Source organism: Zeugodacus cucurbitae, chromosome 3 (genome assembly GCF_028554725.1).
Source record: "Zeugodacus cucurbitae isolate PBARC_wt_2022May chromosome 3, idZeuCucr1.2, whole genome shotgun sequence".
NCBI lineage: Eukaryota > Metazoa > Arthropoda > Insecta > Diptera > Tephritidae > Zeugodacus > Zeugodacus cucurbitae.
Genome location: NC_071668.1, coordinates 61,914,264 through 61,938,640, shown reverse-complemented (window position 1 = coordinate 61,938,640; position 24,377 = coordinate 61,914,264). Strand labels below are relative to the sequence as shown.

General features: G+C 34.7%; 1 protein-coding gene across 1 annotated transcript; it reads left to right on the top strand.

Annotated features, from left to right (window-relative positions):
- Positions 1-191: 191 nt before the first annotated feature.
- Positions 192-1,257, top strand: LOC128920455 (antigen 5 like allergen Cul n 1-like). Its single transcript, XM_054227721.1, has 3 exons — positions 192-411; positions 467-864; positions 936-1,257. Exons 1-3 carry the CDS (start codon positions 268-270, stop codon positions 1,201-1,203), a joined length of 810 nt encoding a protein of 269 aa, XP_054083696.1. The 5' UTR covers positions 192-267; the 3' UTR covers positions 1,204-1,257.
- Positions 1,258-24,377: the final 23,120 nt, after the last annotated feature.

The following is a 24,377-nucleotide window of genomic DNA, read 5'->3' as shown; positions in this document are numbered from 1 at the left end:
TTAATTGAAAATGTGAGACTTCTGATGTTGGAATAAACTAGGTATTTAATTAATTATTTATAGATTATTTTCCACTCAACTTAAGATTTTCATACTGTGTTGTATCATTAACTTGCTTGTAAATTCTCCAAGCCACTTTGATGTAATTTGTAGTGAAAAATTTTCAGTCAAAAAATTTTCAAATCAGAAATTTTATTTTTACTTACATATATATATTGTCGAGAAGTTTTACACATTTATTTCATATCGCACTAGAAATACCAAAAAATGCTTAACATTCACTATTTCCGCTTTTATTTAGTCGCTGTTTTGATGTGGCCTTATATTTTCACCAACGCTTATTATTATTGTGATAAGCAGGATAAATTATGTGGTGATAAGAAGCATTTTATGTGTGATCCGGATGCTGTGGTGAGTAACTTGTATATTTTTATTACATGATTAATCCAGTAACCTCTCTTATAAGCCTAGCGAAGAGGAATTTCTTGGACTTTTGCCATTGACAGGGTCGATTAAGCGACTTTATCTGGATCGCCACAATGAATATCGCAACAAATTAGCTGGAGGTGACCAAGAATTCGAAGGCGGTGGAAAATTTCCTAAAGCCACACGCATGCGTGAAATGATATGGGATGACGAGTTAGCGTATCTAGCGGGAATCCATGCGAAGCGTTGTCATTTAAAGCGCGCTGATTGCCACGCTACTGCACGGTTCCCATCCTCTGGTCAAAACCATTTTGTGAAGTATTTTTATGAAAAGCCAAAGAAAGTGATTGATAAGCTTTTGCAGTCGTTAGATTCTTGGTGGCAGGAAAGTCAATATATAGAGGATGGCAATGCGATGGTAGACGAATTTCCGATAGGGTGAGTGTAAAGAATTTAATTTAATAAATTTATGGATATAACGTACTAGTTTTAATTTTTACCTATGTAAGAGTGAACTTGACTGCAGCAGCCCAGTTCTCTACAATTGCATACGAACATGCAGCTTTTGTCGGTTGTGGTTTGTCGATATGTCAAAACCGTTCAGAAAAGCCTTATTGCGTACATGTTACCTGTTATTACTCAGCCACTAATGTAAATGGTACTTTTACGTACAAGAAAGGCAATTCCTCAGCGTCCGAATGTGATCATTATGAGAGCGTTCCAAGTCATAAATATGCAAATCTATGTAAAAATTCTGGCAAAATTTTTATAAATTAAGATGATGAATAAATTTTTGAATTGTCTACTGACAAATAATATTAACCTTAACAAGTTTCTGGTTGTTGTAATTATGTCATAGGGTTCGGAGGGTTGAAATGATGTGGGAGTTTGAGATAAAGACTTTTGTCTTATGTTAATTTATGCTGGTATTGTCACTTGGAGAATTCGCCAAGTATAGGCAAATGAACCGGCAAAACTTAATATTATATTTGCTATTATCACTGGCGAATGTAGAAAATTCGTTTCGACTGTCGAACGTTTTTATGTTACGCCAGTTCAATTCAATAAAAAAAAGGTACCTGGAGTCCCTAAGCGCGGAAGAAGTTATACTTCTTAGTGATATTCCAAGAAATGCATATCATTTTGTGTGAAAGAAAACTGGCGAAAGGGAAAGGATAAAAATATGGTGGAGTGTCCAACACTTTTTTATATTCACGTTTTATAAATTTATTATGCACATTTTATAAAGAAAGTCCAAATCAATTATCATTTTTGGGTTCTGACGGATTGATATCTATAATATTTACAATTGGATTATGATAACTAAAATACGATATGAAATGTCTTACATCTATTTTATCTATATTTCTCGCGAATACCGCATCAATAGTCGTACCTCCTTTTGTCGTAGGATCATTTCTTCCATTGATCAATTCTAATGAAAATTTCTCTCTGAAGTATGCCAGTAATTGTTCAGCTTCAGGCAATGAGAAATTTACATTGAAATCTCCTGCAAGAAGTACCGATAATATCTGCAAAAGCTTGCGAACCTGCAAATGACAACGGTAATAAAGCTCTACCGATGTACAATTTTATATCTTTCATCTATGAATTTGGTGATATATAAATGGCAATTAAATTCAATTTTTTACTGTTATGATTATTGCTAGGGTTCATTTTGCATTCTACCGCATACAAATCGCCAATTCTTGTTAATGTTGATATCGTCACATCAGCATCTATGCGTACGGAGCCTTTATATCTAAATGAGGAGTGAGAATATGACATTTGTCCTGCTCATTGTGATAAATAGCAACGCCTGAATTTCTTGTTTCATTTACAAATGCGGACACATGTGAATAAGTCACCAACCAAAAATTGAAACATTGTTCTACAAAAATAAGAATTGCTCAAATACAGTGGTCGGCACTGCTTGGCACAATTGTGTCGATTAAGATCACACGTACACTTACGCTCTATCGTTCAGTTGTTGTCGAACCGGTAACGAGTAAACATCGCGCATGGTTATGGCGCTTTGCATAAGTGCCCTGCGCGAAATACCTACTTTTATGAATGTCGTTTTATGTTATGTATTATATTTATGGATTAAGCTATTTAAAGACAGAAAAGTTAATGCTTTTGTGATCTTATATATTTTTTTAAATAATAAAATAACTAAAATGAATAAATTAGTACAAAAATTCATGTTTTATGACAATATTCAAAACATTCTCAAAATGGATGGTTACAGAGTTCTCACTGGGTATCCTTTATTTCGTGCTCACCTACACAGCCACAATTCCTCTCGTGCCGACCACTGCTCAAATAGCATAAGCATGGCAAGTGCTTTAAGTTCTCTGCTTTACCCTCATTCACTCTGTTGATGAACACACATATTTCTTGGCATCATAGGAAGGTTGCTTTCGAAAATGAGCAAAATCGGACCACTGCCACGCCCACAAAATGGAGAAAACCGAAAACATATAAAGTGCCATAACTAAGCCATAAATAAAGCTATGGAAATAAAATTTGGTACGAAGGATCGCCCTATGAAGGGGCATATTTGGATGGAATTTTTTTGGGGAAGTGGGCGTGGCCCCGCCCCCTACTAAGTTTTTTGTACATATCTCGCAAACCAATAGAGCTATATAAACCAAACTTTCTGCAGCCGTTTTTTTAGCCACTTCCTAATACAGTCCAAAAATGAAAGAAATCGGATAATAACCACGCCCACTTCCCATACAAAAGTTAGGTTGAAAATTACTAAAAATGGGTTAACTCATTAACGAAAAACGTCAGAAACACTAAATTTCATATAAGAAATGGCAGATGGAAGCTGCACTCAGATTTTTTTACAAAATGGAAAATGGGCGTGGCGTCGCCCACTTATGGGTCAAAAACCATATCTCAGGAACTACTCGACCGATTTAAATTAAACTTGGTTTGTAATAGTTTCCTTACATCCCAATGACATGTTGTGAAAATAGGCCAAATCGGTTCACAACCACGCCTACTTCCTATATACCAGAACAGAAGACAATCTGAATCGTTTACTTTACACTATATAAAGTAAGTACTAGTGAAGATATCGGTGCAGAACTTTGCACAAATACTATGTTAATAGTGTGGCAGCCCCGTTCTAAAAATCGCCGAAATCGGACCATAGCTTTTTAAGGCCCCATATATCGAACACGAGGACCTCGGTGCTTCTAACCTAATATTATGGTTTCCAACTTTCAATGCGAAATATGGTCGGAAGAAAGCATGCCCGACGATTGGAATCTCAGTGTACTCTGCCCAATCCACAAAAAGGGAGACCCCACAATCTGCGCCAACTATCGTGGGATAAGCCTCCTTAACATCGCTTATAAGGTTCTATCGAGCGTACTGTGTGAAAGACTAAAGCCCACCGTCAACAAACTGATTGGACCTTATCAGTGTGGCTTTAGACCTGGAAAATCAACAACTGACCAGATATTCACCATGCGCCAAATCTTGGAGAAGACCCGTGAAAAAAGGATCGACACACACCATCTATTTGTCGACTTTAAAGCTGCTTTCGACAGCACGAAAAGGAGCTGCCTTTATGCCGCGATGTCTGAATTTGGTATCCCCGCAAAACTAATACGGCTGTGTAAGTTGACGTTGAGCAACACCAAAAGCTCCGTCAGGATCGGGAAGGACCTCTCCGAGCCGTTCGATACCAAACGAGGTTTCAGACAAGGTGACTCGCTATCGTGCGACTTCTTTAACTTGATGCTGGAGAAAATTATAAGAGCTGCAGAGCTAAATAGAGAAGGTACAATCTTCTACAAGAATGTACAGCTCCTGGCGTACGCCGATGATATTGATATCATCGGAAACAACACCCGCGCCGTTAGTTCTGCTTTTTCCCGCCTGGATAAGGAAGCGAAGCGAATGGGTCTGGTGGTGAACGAGGACAAGACGAAATATCTCCTGTCATCAAACAAACAGTCAGCGCATTCGCGTCTTGGCTCCCACGTCACTGTTGACAGTCATAACTTTGAAGTTGTAGATAATTTCGTATACCTAGGAACCAACATTAACACCGATAATAATGTCAGCCTTGAAATCCAACGCAGAATCACTCTTGCCAACAGGTGCTACTATGGACTGAGTAGGCAATTGAAAAGTAAAGTCCTCTCTCGACGAACAAAAACTAAACTCTACAAGTCCCTCATCATTCCCGTCCTACTTTATGGTGCAGAAGCGTGGACGGTGTCAACATCCGATGAGACGGCACTAGGAGTTTTCGAGAGAAAGGTTTTGCGGAAGATTTACGGTCCCTTAAACATTGGCAACGGCGAATACCGCAGAAGATGGAATGATGAGCTGTATGTGTTGTTCGACGACATAGACATAGTCCAGCGAATAAAAAGACAGCGGCTACGCTGGCTGGGTCATGTTGTTCGAATGGATGAAAGTGCCCCAGCTCTGAAAGTTTTCGATGCAGTACCCGCTGGTGGAAGCCGAGGAAGAGGGAGACCTCCACTCCGGTGGAAGGACCAGGTGGAGAAGGACCTGTCTTCACTTGGTATTACCAATTGGCGCCAAACCGCCAAAATGAGAGATGCGTGGCGCACTGTTGTGGACTCGGCTATAACCGCGTAAGCGGTTTCTACGCCAGTTAAGAAGAAGAAGAACTTTCAATGGACTTTATACAATATATATGACGAATATGTGGGTCAAATTGTGTATTATATAATATAAATAAAGTTAAATAAATAAATTGCGAGAGTATAAAATGTTCGGTTACACCCGAACTTAGCCCTTCCTTACTTGTTTTCAAATTAAATTGCGCTTATTTTTGACTTTATAAAATAATACACAAGAAAGGACAAAAACGTATTAATTCCCTCAGCTATTAATATAAGGGCATACGATTACTACTTTAAAACAACTACTAACTCTCTTATGATAAATAATATTACATACATCATTTAAATTCCAACAAAATTTGTTTTCACTGACGATATCGATATGATAATCGGCGAAGGCCAAAGCCAAAGGACAGCATACTCCTATCTTGTGCCTACTCTTACTTTTGTGAGCAATTTGCAATGGAAATATTACGAGCAAAGAAATTACCACCCTTATTGAATGCTAGATACACACTTGAGAGCCTCTACAAACGGCACTAAAGGATAACAGGCAGCGAAAAGCAAAGTGGTTAAGAGTGGCATTAAAGATCAACTTCTCCAATGGATACTTCCAATTTAGAAGTCGCTGTTTAGAGCACCACTTAGTCAACAAAATGACAAAGTGCATATAAATGAAGGAAATGTAATAGGTATAAAGAAAAATTATGATATTCGTAGTTATGTATAACATGAGTTTCAACTGACAAAAAAATTGCATTTAAAATTTATTGTAGATGTATTACTAAAGTATTCGAATATTTGGTTAACGAGTTAAATATTTTCCGTACAAATTTATAAACAGCCCACTTAAATTTAAAATTTTCTGCTACAAAAACAAATATTTATCTGTATTTAAAATTTGAGTTGGTTTAGCTTTTCAAGCTAAATACACATATGTACATCTGTAAAAAGTAGAAATATTCTTGTATAATATATAAAACCACTATACGTAAATCTCTTCATTTATCATTTTACTCGTATGAAAACCCATACATATGTATGTAAATAGCATGACAATTGTTTCTCTAAAAATGCACACAATTGTAAAAGGCTACAAATAACTCACAGATTGTGTTGACAGGCTTTTTTACAAAATGGAAAATGGGCGTGGCATCGCCCACTTATGGGTCAAAAACCATATATCAGGAACTACTCGACAGATTTCAATGAAACTTGGTTTGTAATATACCGAATATATATTCTTGACACCCTGATAACACGGACAAAAAATGGGCGAAATCGGTTCACAACCACGACTACTTTCCTTATAACTCAAGTTTGAATTCCATCTTATTCCCTCACTTTATAATATATACATAAGGAACCAATGAAGATAGCGGAATAAAACTTTATATAAATAGTGTATATCATCTCTGGCTTCATTTGTGAAAAAATTGTCGAAAACTTATTATATAATTATAGGTTTTTTAAAAACACAGTGGGCTTTATTCCGCATATACATATGTATTGGTTAATATGTGAGATATCTTAGCAAAATTAAGTGAGCGTATATTGGATATAGTGTACCTTGCTGGTGAAAATGAATGAAATCGGTTCAGGAATTACCTCAGCCCTCATATACTATATAAGCTGATTTTCGTTATTCTATTAAACTTTATGCCGAATTTATGGCAAATAAAATTTCTTTAATAACTTGCGAGAGTATAAAATGTTCGGTTTTTTTTTGATGATGCCACCGCAGAGTCAACAATGTCAGCCACAATCACAACAGTTTACATCCTGGCAACAACCAACGAGCAAATGCAGATTTTACATAAATCATTTATGAAACTTGATAAACGAAAATTCAGAATTTCTTAATCCTTCTAACCTTCAGAAATGTATATATAGAAAATTTCCTTACTGAATTATTGTTAATATTAAATATAAAATGTATTTTGATTATTATGCAAATATTCATTTCGCCTGCAATATTGAACGATTTCAATACTACTTTCTATTAAATTTTGAGTCACGTGTGAAGGTTCGCATCTCAGGAGCAACATATGTATCGTCAGCCAGCACGTGTAAGGACGTCAGCTTTGATTGGAGAAGTGTATACATAAAAGTTCCGCTGAAGTCGATACAAACTGGTCAACTAGTTCCATCTCGTAGTGTACTTTTCGTTTCCAACAAAGCAAAACTAAAAGGAAAAATAAATTGGTTTTGAAAAGCTTGACTAAAAATATTTATGAGAAAATACTCAAATCCTTTCCTGATTTCTTGAAAATATTGTACCAAAATCTGCCCATCACAAATTTGTTACAGATATCTATGGTTAGCAGCCGGTTCTGTTTCTTTGCTCAGGGGGTGCGATAAATGCAAAATTAACACGATAATAGTAGAAATCGCAGCTAGGAATTTATACCATCCAATGGACAATACTGGAAATGTACAACCTGAAAAAATATGTTGAATGAACTGTACTACAGTATCTACTCTAAATTTCCAGAATGAAAATGAAGAAATGTTAAGTTCTAAAAATAAAATTACTCATCAACACAGTCTTTTTCATAAAGACCGAATGCCCGTCCCTCCGTCCCTTAATACTTTTCAAACTGCCAGGAACAAATGCCAGATATAATCGGAAGCCGAGAAGAATTAATATAATATTTGGCATTAGGTATAAGTTCTTTGAAATATAGCTATACCTATTTAAAGAAATATGAATTTTTGGTAGAAACTTTTACATTAGATGTTTCAAAGGCATTTCTATGATTTATACACACGGCTTCCAATTAAAATTATGGTTTCGCATTTTATCTAATAGAATTCTCCAATTAACCAAAAATGTTGTCTTGAATGCCTTAATTGGTAATCCTTTTCGGTCACTCTCACATTAGCTAAATTAGTTAGGCCAACATAGTTTTGAACATTATGCAATAGAAAATAGTATGTAGATTCAATTATTTGCAAATCGAAATCTTTCGATTTCATTTTCAACAAGAACTTATTAATTAACAGAAGCTTGCAATTCACACACTGGTCAGCCGCAATATCAGCTTAAATTTTGAGCAAAGTGATTTTGGTTCTTAGTCAGCATGTATACAGCTTGCATAGTTGAACACCTAAGTGTATGTTTTGTTGTATATATTTGGGTATGTGTGTGTATTTATTTCGGTTCAACTCCATTACAATTGGTGCCATATGAATTATTAAATACTTATAGGTTGTTGTCAGCTAAGAAACTGTAGAGAAAATTTTGAAGGACATTGGGTATTTACCATTATTATTGCTAAGTATTATCTCTGTTACTTCTCCGTTTTGTAATTGCTTGAGTTGCAAGCCTACATTGAGCAACATGAGTAAAGCTTACCCTTTTGAAAATGTTATGTGATACATCTCACACATACATAGTGACGAAAAACATTTGAGGGATATGTTACTCGTGCATTTCGTTCGCACACAAAGCGCTTTGTTACCTAATTTGTTCCAACAGCCATCAAAAATAAATAAATGCCCTTTGTAGAAGCTTGCTTTATATCTGTAGTCACAAGCTACAAGTTAATTCCATTGCACCCCAGTTTGCACAACCCTCCTTTGCTTTACCAATGTTCACCTGAAAAATTCCATGGCATGAGGATTACTTTGGTATCACATTTCTAGAATATTCTCCTATAGTCGATAGTTGTGGAGACGCAGTCTGATAAAGTTGCGTTAACTTACTAATAAAAAACATCAGGACCACTAAATTTTACAGAAGAAATAGCAGAAGGAGCTTCCTCAGATTTACAAAATGAAAAACGGCCATGGCATCGCCCACTTATGGGTCAAAAACCATATCTCAGTAACTACTAGACAGATTTCAATGAAATTTGGTGTATAATACTTTCCTAACAAGCTGATGATACGTGTGAAAAATGGATGAATCACGACCACTTTCCATATAATTCAATTTTTAATTCCATCTTCTTCCTTCACTTTATAATATATACATAAGGAACCAATGAAGATAGTGGAATAAAACTTTACACAAATAGTGCATATCATCTCTGGATTCACTTCTGAAAAAATTGTCGAAGACGGACTGTAACTTTTCTTCAAGGCCCCAGATATCGAACATGATGAACTCAGCGCTTAAGGGTAAAGTTTCACCGAAAATATCTGCAAATCTCTCAGATAATTTAATGTAATTCAGAGGAAATTGTTTCTTGTAATAGTGTGTCTCTGTTCCAAAAATTATTAAAATCCCATATACCTAATTATAGGTTTTCCAAAAATACGGTAGGCTGAATTCGTCATATATGTATTGGTTAATATGTGAGATATCTTAGCAAAATTAAGTGAGCGTATAGTCTTAGATATAGGGCCTCATGCATAAAACGTGAGCTTGAGCTCGGACTCGATTTTTTGAGTAAAAGGTGCTTGTCGTATGCATAATAAAATTTGATGTGTTTGCTTTTACTCGCTGTTTCCGTTTGATCTCATCTTGCTCAGTTTGAACGAAGTTAGATGAGCTAGTGCTCATTTTCATATGCATAAAAACAAGCTTCTGCTTTCTTTTGTGAGCTCTTGTTCAAATTTTGTTGAGGCTGCCTTATAGTTGACTCGCATACACTAAAAAGGAATTATGGCTGAATATTTTGTGTCACAAAGAAATACAAAATTTTACTAACAGCGAAAAAAAAATTTAACAAGTGAGGATAAAAAACTACATAGGTTTGTATTCTTAATTCTTAAGTTTTTTATATATAATTAATAATAAACTGATAAATATATAGGTTTCAAGATAGTAGCATCTGCTGGTTGGCTAATAATTTTTTTGAGGAGTCAGAAGAAACACTTGGTGGTGCCCTCAGCAACATTGATAAAATTCGACTATATTTAAGATTTTGTGCAGATCCTGGATTCCAAAATAGTATAGCCACAGATATTGGAGTTCATCAGTCAACTGTGTCGTGAGCTATTGCGCAAGTTGCGAAACTTATATCTCAAGCAAACGGGTGGATAAAATTCCCGAAAGATGCAGATGAAATAAAAGATGCTCAAATGAAATGGAAATCAAATTATTGCTTTCCATTTGCAATTGGAGTGATTAATTGTACACATATAAAAGTTAAAAAGCCCACCCATCAAACCGATGAGTATATTTGTAGAAAAGGCTTCCACTCTATAAATGTGCAGTCAACTTGTGATGGAAAAGAACTTTTTACAAGCGATTTTGCTATAGAAGGGAACGTGTCATTATATATTAATTTATAGAAAATATTTAATTTTTTTTTTTGTTTATAAGAATAAAAAACTTAAATACAATTTACATTTTATACGAAAATAATATATTATTTTTAGGCATAATTAATTACATAATAATAAATTTTAAAATTATATATATTATAAATGTATTATTAGGGTAAGTATAATGCTTTATAATTCAATGTTCATAAATTCCTTTTTTAATATTTCTTATACAATTAATTTTGTTATTTATTATTTATTTAGATTTAGGTTTAAAAATATACATTTATTTCTCTTGACGCAATAACTTCAATAACAATTAGATGTTTGATCTCCTTTTGCTCAAGTAATTGCAATTGGTTTGAACTCATTTTTATGCATACCAAATTGAGCAACAGCTGTTGCTGTTTGATCGAACTCGACTTACGAGCAATTGCTCACATGCCTCAACTCAGCGCTTTTACTCGTTTTTATGCGTGAGGCCCATTGTGTACCTTGATGCTGAAAATGAATGAAATCGGAATTACCTCAGCCCTCAATCTATATATGACGATTTTCGTTGTTCTATTAAAATTTATACCGAATTTATGGGTACATTTCTATGTTATCTTCGATGAATTGCGAGGGTATAAAGTATTCGGTTGCACCCGAACTTAGCCGTTCCTTACTTGTTTACTCTGAAATTATTTGAAATTTATTTATTTAAATTTATTTGTTTGTTATTTGTTGTTACCATATTGCGTTGTACCTTAGTGATCGTCAAGAAAGAGTCATTGCAGGCAGTGGTAGAAAATATGCTTGCTTACAATATTTAATTAATAATATTAAAAATTATTAAGAGGAGTATAAAGAATATTAGCATATACATATAATGTCACATGGTTTTATAAGCAAACTGTGCAAAAGTGAGATACAAGTCCAGCATAGTTCTGTGAATATTTCAGTAATAAACTGCATCTATTGACATCGGATACACCACAGTGCGTATATGTAACACATAGTCGTACATAACCATATGAAGACATACATTCTGCAAAATATTGATAGTAGATATGTTTGTTTGAATAATTATCACTAGTTTTGCTTGTAGGGAAGCCAATATACTTAATAACATAACCATATTTAGATCTAAGTGTATATGTATAGTGATACAACAAAAGAACATTGGCCACCATAATGAAACCGTATCATATGTAGTTGGGTTAGAAAACTTTGCTTTAATTAGCACTACTTATAATATTGTTGATGCTAACTCATTTGGAACCAATAATAGCTAGGGTACGAGTAGATAACACGTAACTTAAACGAGTGCACACCGACATCTGCGCGAAAACATGGATGGGTGTAAAACATGGCAGTAAATTACATGATGTACACGTGACATACGTGTCGTATACGTAACCATGAAAAATAAGTAAGTATAAGACGAGTGTTAACAAGCGAGCTAACAAAACAACTAAGATCTATCGTGAACAGTAGTAAACATAGTATTGTAATAATATTATAATCAAAATTAATTTTTGTATCTGATATTTTCATATATTAAATTTGATTACTCTGTTAAATAAAAAAATGTTAACTATTTAACATTTTAAATAAATCCATTGGAAACACTTTCTTTAGTACGCAATTTCCATTTAGATAAACCTTCTTGTTGTATAAATATCTGGAAAAATAAATATTTTTCGATAAAAAAATTATATGCTAATTTATTTATACTTCAAGAAAGAGAATTACATTAAATCGCTGGTAACATTTTTTAAATTCATGAACCTTCAAATATAATAATTATATTTAGTTATTAAATTGTACTTTTTATTGCTTTTTAAAAGCATAACCAGGATGTGTGCTGTCATTCCCGGTAACCGTATCAAGTTTACATGCTTTAGACAATTTTATTGATCCTGTTGTTACTGCGGTTATCACGCTGTCAACTGTTGACAAGTACAAATTCAGTTCGTGGGCCAATGTTTTTATATGAAGTTTAACACATTTCTCAATATATGCCATTTGGAAGCGATTTTGCCTTTTCATTGTATTCATACATATATTTATTTACATACCTATATTCACATCGAACTGTTTTTTTTTAGGTATCTAAGGATTGAGTTGTGTGTATATGTCAAATGGTATTTACTCATACCCTTGTCAGACGACATGTAAACGAAAATATACACAGGATTAACATTAATCGTATGCAATGGTGTTTATATTGTTGTTATTGACACTTTAATACACAAATACCAATGATTACTCTCTGTGATAACCGCCATCTTAATCTTAATACCAGCGACTTTGGCGATAAATACGTTAATTATCGTTTCTCCTAAGATAAGCGGTCTTAACTTATTTCTTAGGCCCACATCCGATAGTAAGATAACTCTGATTAATTAATCTGATTATACCTAAACCTTCAATGCATCCCTGAAAGAGAAAAAAATATACAAAGATCAATAATTTTACAAGTATCAAGTTGTAAAACAAGCACTATTAAGAATGCTATAGGTACCCCTGAATTTATTTTTAAATTATCGGCATATTAACATTTTGGTTAACTTTTGCCAAAAGTCTGGGTGCTAACGTTACCTATTCCGATGTTCTGTATCACGTATCATATTCATTCATAGTTTGTGTTTTACCTATTTTCCTCTTTCTTATAACTGCACATCTATTTTAATTTCTATAATTAATATTTTACTTAGTATTGTACTTCCCATGGGTTGACGTACCAAATGTGTTGATAGAACCCTGAGTGTGCTTCCATACCATGCAACAAATACAACCTTCATCAATCCCGTATCAAATGGGCAAATATTTTCGCATAACTAAATATGAAAAAGGCCATTAATAAGCTTTTCAGCTCTTTTTCTTCTCATTTCTTCTGGGCGGCATTCGTCGATGTTCTTACTGGTACCGCTTCCGAATGATAATTCTGTGCTTTAGTAAAACAAATTAGGGTTGTAATTAGCTAAATGATGACAAATAGAAGGACATGTAGCATCATTTTGTAGCATGTACCATTAATGGACAAACCAACAAAACAAGAAGAAAAAGTAAAAATAGGTCCAAGCACTCCTAAAGGACACCAACTTGCAGTCAAGGAATTATAACAATTATTAAAATGCAACCTAGTCACAGTGGGTGCGAAATGTCGACAAAAGCAACACAGAAAGTGACATTAACAGGAGTCAGAATAATGTTTGCCTAACGTGGTAAGTGTAAAAGGCAGGCAAGTAAGGTGACTTCCCGAGCAGATTTACTAATCGGAAGACCGTTGTAAAGGAAATAATATATGAATGGTATGTTGTGGATATTCCGTATCATTATTTCGCAATAATATTTTTGCGAGTTAAATTTTAGCAAAATTCAAATGATATATTATTTCTGTATGTATGCTCACATTAACCTGAGAGGTTGTAGTATGTTTACACAGGGCGTATGAGTAATCGGCAAACCAAGTGTTGTGCACTATCGGAGATTGAGATACATTAATTACTCTGTACTATATTGTCGTTGTGGTGTTTTCAAGTGATTTTCATTCATTATTTGAGTTAAGCTAATATATGAGTTTAATAAATTTTGTTGCGATCTAACATTTTCCAAAAATACTTACTTTCATTTGAGTTGTCTTGACTAGTTTGCCAACGCAGCTTCAATGACAGATTTGATAACCAAAGAGGATATGCTCCCAGCCCAAAAGCGTTATCAATATTTAAGCTTTGTCTGCCTGAACTATCGACAGGCGTTGCAACCGTCGTTAGCTGTTTATAAAAATTTGTTCAGTAGTTGTTTTTTTCTTTATTTGTGTATGCGTCTCTATTAAACGTTTCTTTGATTAATTAAGAGAAATCGCCACTAAACATGTTAAAATACATTTAAAACAAGTAATGAAAGGCTAAGTTCGGGTTTTATTTAAATTTATTAATATAACTTTATAATGAAATTTAGGGATTCTGGTGGTTGTCCTTACTGAATTAGAGCATTTTTAGTAGTTTTCAAGATAGCCTTTGTATGGGAGGAGGGCGTGGTTATAATCAGATTTCCTTCATTTTTAGACTGTATAAGGTTTTACCTAAAAGAAACGACTCTAGAAAGTTTCCTTGATATAGCTTTAGTAGTTTACGAGATATGTACAAAAAACTTAGTAAGGGGCGGGGCCAAGCCCACTTCTCCAAAAAAAAATTACTTTTACGAAATTTTACTACCATAGCTTTATTTTGGGCTTAGCACTTACATCTTCCAAGTTTCACCAGGATATCTCAAATTTTACTCATGTTACAGCTTGCACAGACGGACAGACAGACATACGAATTTGAGCTTTACTCGTCACCCTCATCATTTTGATTTATATAACCCTATATCTAACTCGTTTAGTTTTAGGACTTACAACCAACCGTTATGTGAACAAAACTATAGTACTCTCTTTAGCAACTTTTGTTGCGAGAGTATAAAAATATAGACTTAGCAGTTTAGCAAATTCTTTCAGAATATACATGAATATATATAATTATTAGGTCTACAACTTTGCTTCCGCGGTTTTTTTTTGTAAATTTAGGGCTTTTTTCACTTCGAACAGCCTCATCATACGTATCCGAAAACATTCGATGAGCCTCAGACGCACTTTTCTTGGAATTAAAAAAGAAAAGCATTCGGCTCAAGTGACATTTTTAATTGAGAATAAGTTTGGGATGCAAACAGATCTCTACAAATATTTTGTTGGGTTAATGTTGACACAAATGTCCAAGACCGATATAAAAAATCGATTTAATCGACCAGTGCTTGACCCCACAGACATTTATTGGAAAACGGCTGAAGCAAAGTTGTAAACCTAATCCCTACTAATATTATAAATGGGAATGTAAGTTTTTTTTGTTACGCTTTCACGCAAAAACTACTAAACCGATCATCATGAAACTTTGTACATATACTCTTAAAGGTACTAGAAGCAACATAGGGTACTTTATATTAAAAAAAAAATTTACGAAAGGTAAAACAATTGTTTCTCAAAAAATCGTCAAATGCAAAGTGTATTCAACAAAGTGAACCAGGTATATGACATATCACAATTTTTTACCCGAATGTGACATGTTTGTTGCCATTGATTTAACCCATACATTTATTCAAAAATTCAAATTTCGAAATTCAAAACAACAAATTTCAAACCAAAAAAAAAAAAATATTTTTTAAATGAATAAAAGAAAATGCCGAATACTTTCTGCTTAGGCAAAACAACTCATGGAAGCAATTTACTAAGGTTTTGTGCTCCAACTGACAAATTGAAAACAATTTTATCAATATATATTATATTGTTAAAGTTAAAAAAGGCGGGTTAATGTAAACAAATACATGTATTGTTTACTATTTTATTGTCAAAAGCGGGTATGTCAAATACTTAGTTCACTTTGTTGAATACACTTTGGTCAAATGTAGCTACTTCAGTAATGAAGTTTTACAATCATGAAGTTTCAACCCTGAATACTGTAATACCGTCCCATTGTATGGCGGTAACGAAAATATCTAATTTAATTGAATATAGTTTCAACTGTTTATAATATTTCTATATTTATTGTGACTTTCTTCTGTCGTTACATGTAGTATAAAACTATTCCAATTTTTGAGGTTATCCGTAATTTTTGTGGTTAGCTGTTACTTTATTAATTTAGATCTTACTCGCTGATGTTAATTTTTACTCTGCTTTTTTTTAAATGCCTCGAAAGCGGAAATCTGGTCTATCCAAAAATTCATTCAAATCAAGAAACTTCGGCTCACGCAGAGCTGAGAAGACAACAACAAGCAGAGCGACAAAGAGTTTTGGGAGCAGCTGAAACGCCTCTTCAGGCACGAGTTCGTTTAGAAAGACATGCTGCACTGCAGACAACTAGAAGAGCGATAGAAACACCAGAATAATCGGTAGTGGTGGACTCTTCTTTCTCGATGCACCAGGAGTAACTGGAAAAACGTTTTTACTTAACTTATTATTAATGTCCGTCAGAAAAGACCAAAAAGTAGCAGTTGCCGTAGCTTCGTCAGGTATTGCCGTGATGCTATTAAACGGCGGTCGTTCGGCACATTCCGTTTTAAAATTACCATTGAATTTGGCATAGGAATATTCGCCCATTTGTAATTTTAGTAAAAATAGTTCACGAGGTAGAGTGCTGCGAGAATGCAAGCTTTTAGCAACAACATTTGTATAGTGATCAGTGGTTGTGTGCAAGAGCAATATTAGCACCAAGAAATGAAATCGTTAATAGGATCAACACTGACATTTTAAAGGAGGTTCAGGGAGAAATGAAGAATATATTTGTCAATGGATACAATTATAGATATGGAACTAAGTAGTTCATATCCTGTGGAGTTTTTAAATTCACTTGAACTATCGGGTGTACCGTCACATAAACTTAAATTGAAACTAAGCATATATTAAAGTGTTGAAACTTCTGTCTGTAGTAATTTTTAAAAATTGTTGATCTCAGCCAAACAATCAAATTTAGTTATCATATTGACTCATTTCTATTATTATACCCTTACCCTTTATCTCTCATACTTATTTAATACCTCCACTGCGGGCGAAGCCGCGGGTAAAAAGCTAGTACTATATACAAGTATATGAGCACGACGTGTTATTTCTAAAGAAACGATGGAACCAAAACACATACCAACATTTATATTGACACGAAACTTGTGACTTTTTAGTGTAAAACCCATATAGAAATAAAATTGTATGTGCATTAGGGTGGCCCTTATTTTCCAAAGTATTCCGATTCTCGATCGCACCCCCTAGAAATATGCGAATAGCCCAAAAACTAGTATATACAAAGTTTTGGGTCAATCAAAAAAGGTTTAGAGGTTGCGCAAGGAGCTTGAAATCCTGAAAAATTAAGAATCTTTGCCATTTTTATGTCTCCATATTTCAAAGCCACACTATCTGGTTTCCATACCGTAATAAGATCTGTATTTTATTACCTTTCCAAAATTACCACAATCTTAATAATCGGTCGATTGATGATAGAGTTACAGAAATACAAATATGAAAGTAAATTTAATGTGGTGCATTCTCAAGCGTCGCATGCTCGTGATATAACGTTATAACGGTTCTTATGTTATTCTTATTATCTTATTACGGTATGGAAAACCAGTAAGGGATAATGTGACTTTGAAATATGGAAGTCTGAGACATAAAAATGACAAAAATACTTATTTTTTTCAGGATTTCAAGCTCCTTGCGCAACCTCTAAACCTTTTTTGATTGACCTAAAACTTTGTATATACTAGTTTTTGGGCTATTCGCATATGTCTAGGGGGTGCGATCGAGAATCCAGAAAAATTTTGTATCCTCCATACAACTAAGGGCCATCCTAATGTGCATGTGTTGGTATTAAATAGTTTGAGGTTGGCATGCACGTTCAATCATTTCACGTTGAACATTTCATTCATTTCAAGTTAATTAAAAGCTTTGCATTTTAATTAGAAATTTAACTATTCCTCACAACTACTTGAAACTATTTTCGATTTAATTCTATTACATTGCATTTGCGTAAAAAGTTTTCTGGGTAAAACTGCAACACTGCAGTAGTTTTATTTCTCAAACTTTTTTCAATATGTGATGTGCAAATTGCAAAAGTTGGAAATTTTTATAATTTTGATAAATTCATCTATGTTAAAAATTCAGTAAATATTTTTTTTAATTGCCTCTTAGTAACAGGATTAAATATATATATGATTTCCTGACGTTATTGGTTTTTAATGTTCATTTATTACAATATTAATTTTTCAAATATGTTTGAGTTGCGGTAAAGTTATCCAAATATCAAAGTCAAAAAGAAATACGGAGAAAGTCAAAATGATTTCCCTAAAAATCACAAATAGTATCACTAATTCAATGTAATTATTTTTCAACTGGTTACTACTACATATACCTAATAAATAGATTTATAAATTTACAATAAAATTCGAATTTAAGTTAAAACAACAATTTTTAGCATATATCTGTATACAAATAAGCTGGTTACCTTTTGGTGCGAAAAAGATATTTAAACGTGCGGAAAAAGTTATACTTACAGTTCGGCCTCGATTATCCGTCGAGACCAGAAGCAGTACATATACGAGGGCTGCTATATATATTTCTGGCCTAGACAACACTAAGTGTTGCCAGGTGCAATCTGACATTTCCATTGGAAAGTTTGACATTTTTTAGCATGACATCACTCAGAACGTTTTGTCATTTAATCGTGAATTGTTTTATTTACAGGGAATTAAAAAATTCATCTCGGCCAAAAAATGGAATTATCTCGTGAACATTTTCGTGCGATAATTTTTCACAACATTTCGACGTGGATTATCGCGACAAGAGTGTATCGATGAAGCATCATCCTATAGCACTGTGAAAAACTGGTACAACGAATTCAATCGTGGCCGACGCTCGCTCAAAGACGAATTCCGTGAAGGTCGTCCAAAAACAGCCGTTGTGCCAGAAAACATCGATGCCGTACGTGAACTGATAATGCAAGACCGTCATGTAACCTTCAGATAGAGGCATGCCTATGCATTTCTCCCACCAGCATACATTCGATATTGCATGAACACCTGGCCGTAAAAAAGGTTTGTTCTCGTTGGATCCCGCACAATTTGACAAATGCTCAAAAAACGGCTCGTGTGGATTGGTGTAGAAAAATACGATCGCGGTGCTTAAAAAGACTTTTAACGGGTTAGGATTTTCATGCATTAGTATTTGACAGATCACGTGGGATTTCAGACATGGTGTCAAAGAGAAAGATGCTCAGTATGCTTTGACATTTCATCATGAATAGACTTACTAACGAGCAACGCTTGCAAATCATTGAATTTTATTACCAAAATCAGTGTTCGGTTCGAAATGTGTTTCGCGCTTTACGTCCGATTTATGGTCTACATAATCGACCAAGTGAGCAAACAATTAATGCGATTGTGACCAAGTTTCGCACTCAGTTTACTTTATTGGACATTAAACCAACCACACGAATGCGTACAGTGCGTACAGAAGAGAATATTGCGTCTGTTTCTGAGAGTGTGGCTGAAGACCGTGAAATGTCGATTCGTCGCCGTTCGCAGCAATTGGGTTTGTGTTATTCGACCACATGGAAGATTTTACGCAAAGATCTTGGTGTAAAACCGTATAAAATACAGCTCGTGCAAGACCTGAAGCCGAACGATCTGCCACAACGTCGAATTTTCAGTGAATGGGCCCTAGAAAAGTTGGCAGAAAATCCGCTTTTTTATCGACAAATTTTGTTCAGCGATGAGGCTCATTTCTGGTTGAATGGCTACGTAAATAAGCAAAATTGCCGCATTTGGGGTGAAGAGCAACCAGAAGCCGTTCAAGAACTGCCCATGCATCCCGAAAAATGCACTGTTTGGTGTGGTTTGTACGCTGGTGGAATCATTGGACCGTATTTTTTCAAAGATGCTGTTGGACGCAACGTTACGGTGAATGGCGATCGCTATCGTTCGATGCTAACAAACTTTTTGTTGCCAAAAATGGAAGAACTGAACTTGGTTGACATGTGGTTTCAACAAGATGGCGCTACATGCCACACAGCTCGCGATTCTATGGCCATTTTGAGGGAAAACTTCGGAGAACAATTCATCTCAAGAAATGGACCCGTAAGTTGGCCACCAAGATCATGCGATTTAACGCCTTTAGACTATTTTTTGTGGGGCTACGTCAAGTCTAAAGTCTACAGAAATAAGCCAGCAACTATTCCAGCTTTGGAAGACAACATTTCCGAAGAAATTCGGGCTATTCCGGCCGAAATGCTCGAAAAAGTTGCCCAAAATTGGACTTTCCGAATGGACCACCTAAGACGCAGCCGCGGTCAACATTTAAATGAAATTATCTTCAAAAAGTAAATGTCATGAACCAATCTAACGTTTCAAATAAAGAACCGATGAGATTTTGCAAATTTTATGCGTTTTTTTTTTTTAAAAAGTTATCAAGCTCTTAAAAAATCACCCTTTATAAGATCGTCACAGGTGACGAATCATGGATCTATGCGTATGAGCCCGAAACACAACAGCAATCGACCGCAAAACTGTTCATGTGGCGACTGTTCCGTTCGAGCAACGTAGGACGGTCAATTCTGAGTGGTACACTACCATTTGTTTGACTTAAGTCTTCGGAGAAATTCGAAAAACAAACAAGAGAAGACGAATCATTGTGCACCATGACAATGCGAGCTCTCACACATAGGCTCAAACCAGCGCCTTTTTGACCGGCTAAAATGTCGAATTGATGGGTCATCCGCCGTACAGCCCTGACTTGGCACCCAATGACTTCTTTTTATTCCCACACATCAAGAAAATAATGCGTGGTCAACGATTTTCGTCGCCAGAAGATGCTGTTGAAGCATTCAAAAACCATGTTTTGGAGGTGTCTCAATCGGAGTGGAAAAAGTGCTTCGAAAATTGGTTTGAGCGCATGCAAAAGTGTATAAATCTTGATGGAGAATATTTTGAAAAACAATTAAACCATTTTCGTTGATAAATATACCTATTTTCACTATTAGGCCAGAAATATATATAGCAGCCCTCGCAATTTTCGTGGTTTTGCGTTCTCTGCTTGATTTATTTACACTATCATTTTCATATACGTATACAGGCTTGTGAGAGCGTGTACTTCCTATTCCAAAAAATCGGAGCAAACAATTTAAAAACATAGCAAACAAAAAACAATTGACCTATCTTTGGCCATCACGGTTAATCAGGGTTACCGGTTAATGGGTTTACAAGAAATATCAACAAACTTCTAACAAGCCTTTGTAAAAATAATACTGCTTCTAGATGAAGGAAGGAATTGAAGCAGCGGTACGCAGTATTGTGATAAAATTTAGAGAGATATGAGGAAATGTAAGCTGTGAAAGTGGCGTATCCGCCGCTAAAATCGTTATAGCTAGGCTACCAAGCATATGGGTTTTGATATATTCATGTATGATTATAGAGGTGTAAATCACGTCCAAAATACTTTAAAGACAAGACAACACTGAGACTATAGCATTATAATAGGCGTTAGACTTAAGTAAAGCTAAATATTTTGCCAGTGTCCATAATACGATTGTATCATGAATATGCAGATAAAAAAGAAAAAAGTGAAGTCCCCAAAGAGCAAAAGATATTAAAAATATCGCCGGTTCACAAGCTTAGATACTTATCTCTCCCTAAATACAATAAACGGAAAAAACGAAGTTTAAGTGAAATACTAAATACAGTGCTTAATAACCTACGAAAATCTCCGAGAAAGAATACATGTTCTACATAAACTCTGCAGTTGAAGCACCTCATACAATTGTGCACAGTATATAGGGAAAGAACGGGTAAAATGTCTCCTGTACAGCGGACTAACTGTAGAACAAAGAGACGCGAACAAGGTGTGGAAATAATTTGGCAACAAAGCAACAAAATCTACGTGAAAGCAAAATTCTAAATTCACTCGCCGATGGTTGGGAAATCGCCCAAAAGCGTGGATTGAGAGACCCCAGTTGTACCCAATAAATTTAGTCGAGGTGCAAAAAATAAATTCACTATACTCCTCATTGTGTACCGCGCAAAAACTAACAAATCTAACTTCCTATGAAGGTGTACTATGCATAAGTTTCTACGTAAGTGAGCGTTTTAAAGCTCTTTGAAATAATGGTGTAGTATAAACAGAAACTGAATGCAAAAAATGCAAAGAATATCTTGAACGGCATATTACAAAAATATTCCTACAAGTACTGTCAAAACAGCTCAAAAATAATGCTGGAAACTATGAGGCAAATACCGATAGTGAATTGCTGTGGAAGCCTTGCTGAATTTGTGACTGTTTGATCAGTTTGTTTCAGTTCAGAAAATCAGTTTTTGTAAAAATACGTATGTGTCACCAGCAATAGATTTGATCTTGACTGACCAATTTCAGAATATGTTATTTATTTATTTTATTTAGCTTCAATGTTGTTGGAAAGCGGTATGGAGACTACGTCACGTTATGTGGTGGTGAGCCACATGCTACAGATTTCAATGTTTCGTTGAAGCCCTCTCATATTACCATAGCTGTGCTGGTTGGATAATTTCGGATATCGGGAGGCAAAGCCTAATACAAATGTGGAAAAAGCAACAGATAAGTTAAAAGGTCAGATGAAATGGTGCAAACAAGAGAGGCACAACGTTGAAATGTTGAAATTTGCCAAAAGGCAGATTGATGTGACGAGCAGGTACCCAACACCATGACAGGTGAAAGGATTTTAATTTTATGTTTATTATTTATATGTATATAATTTTTAGTTGGTTGGTTGTTGACGTTGCAAGAGCACAGGAATATTATAATAATCTTCGAAGTTGATTTCCGAAATGCTTATTTTGTGCGAATAGCTACAACAAATGTGATAAAGTGAAAGGATGAGAAAATACAAACCAGAGAAAACAAGTTTTGCTCATTACTTGTTAGTTAATTAACATTGGTTGACAATTTCTCTGCAAGCGATCTACTAGTTAACTATAAAATTAATTAATGGGTTTTCAATTATATACTCATATCAGTTGTAAAAAAATATAAAGAATTTTTTGCAATTCGAACTAAAACGCTAGTTTTGAATTAATTTATATTAATTTATTATTTTGATTTAAAGTAATTAACACTTAGTTCCGAGAATTAAAAAATTTACTTTACACTCTACCATCTAATGCGCTTATGCCGATCTGTTGGCTTTTTGGCTCTTTGCTAACTGATCTTCTGATTGCTCCCGTTTCTCCAAATCGACCAATCAGAATTCGCCACGATAGCAATAATCGCGTATGTAATTAGGATATACGTAAGTTATTAGGAAAAACGTAACTAATTAGGATTACGTTAATGATGCTGCCATATCGTTCGTAACATCAGTAATGTAGTATAATATAAAAAAGTTACTTATAAATCAGGCAGGTTCTGCAATCCGAGTGAAAGTGAAAATTATAAAAAAATTTAAGGAAATTCGAAATTCAGTACACCAAATATCGGATTGAAAGTGGATTTGCTTGAATTTCACTCTGAATAACAGAACCTGCCTGAATGTTGTAAATAATTTCACTGCATTAAATGTATCCACAACTTTAAACTTGGACACATTTTACATTAAATTGTGTCGCACCTGCAGCATGACCGTCAACGTCTAGCCAAAACGGCAGCATGCAACCAGTGCCATGGTATAAGAGTGAACATACGAAAACATGCCAACAAGCGTATTGCTACTGTGCGATGGCTATGAAATTATGTCCCCAATGGTGGAAGCAAAATTATTGTATGCAATGTCATGTGCGCCACATGACCTACTAGAAGCATAAAAAAACGAAAGAAGTCGAAACAAATTTATGCAATACCAAACATGCACATGCATTTTTAAATTCGTTGATAGCACCAGTTCTGATAATATATGCACAATAAATTGAAAAATTAAAACCACTATCGCTTTAAAATATTAATGCGATCAATCAATAGTCATGAAAATTCCAATCGATAGTGCAACTAAGGAAATGCATTTTTCGCAGTTTCTTATAAGGGTCTTGTGGTGTTGGTCTTGCGGTTTTAACCACGAAAAGCCAGTCGGTCACTTAGCCGTCGTATAGCAAGTCAAACAAATAAAGTAATTCTCATACAGATTTCGAAACCGAAAAAAAAAACAAAAACACTGCGTCCTATGTCTACTCTGTAAGTGTGTAGCAGCAAAGTTTGATGTCCTGTAAGTGACATTTGAATCGAGCCATAACATTTCTATATGTGCATACAATGTCGACGACCAAACACATTCTGAAGTTGTCTATAAAAATGTCAGACAAGAGCACAAAAGGTAAACATACATACCGATATATATTTATTATTTTCGTTTATTTTAGTTACAGTATTTATTTAGTTAAGGCATGTATGCATATAATAAATATAATAGAGGAGCAAACCATCCTGCAATGAATGCATATGGATTGTATACATTAAGCCGACGAAATGCTGACGCTAATAATGATGATTTAATCCAAAATGATATGCGATTGTTGCTGTGAAAATCCTGTTGCAAACGAAAAGAAGCCATGGGATTCAAATCCACTGCAGTTGTGTAAGTATAGTCTGATTTGTTT

Bases quoted from the DNA above. Each gene is read 5' to 3' on its own strand.
- LOC128920455 (XM_054227721.1), top strand. From the start codon at position 268: ATGCTTAACATTCACTATTTCCGCTTTTATTTAGTCGCTGTTTTGATG. The intron at 412-466 runs GTGAGTAACTTG...CTCTCTTATAAG, and splicing joins TGTGTGATCCGGATGCTGTG to CCTAGCGAAGAGGAATTTCT. The intron at 865-935 runs GTGAGTGTAAAG...TACCTATGTAAG, and splicing joins GTAGACGAATTTCCGATAGG to AGTGAACTTGACTGCAGCAG.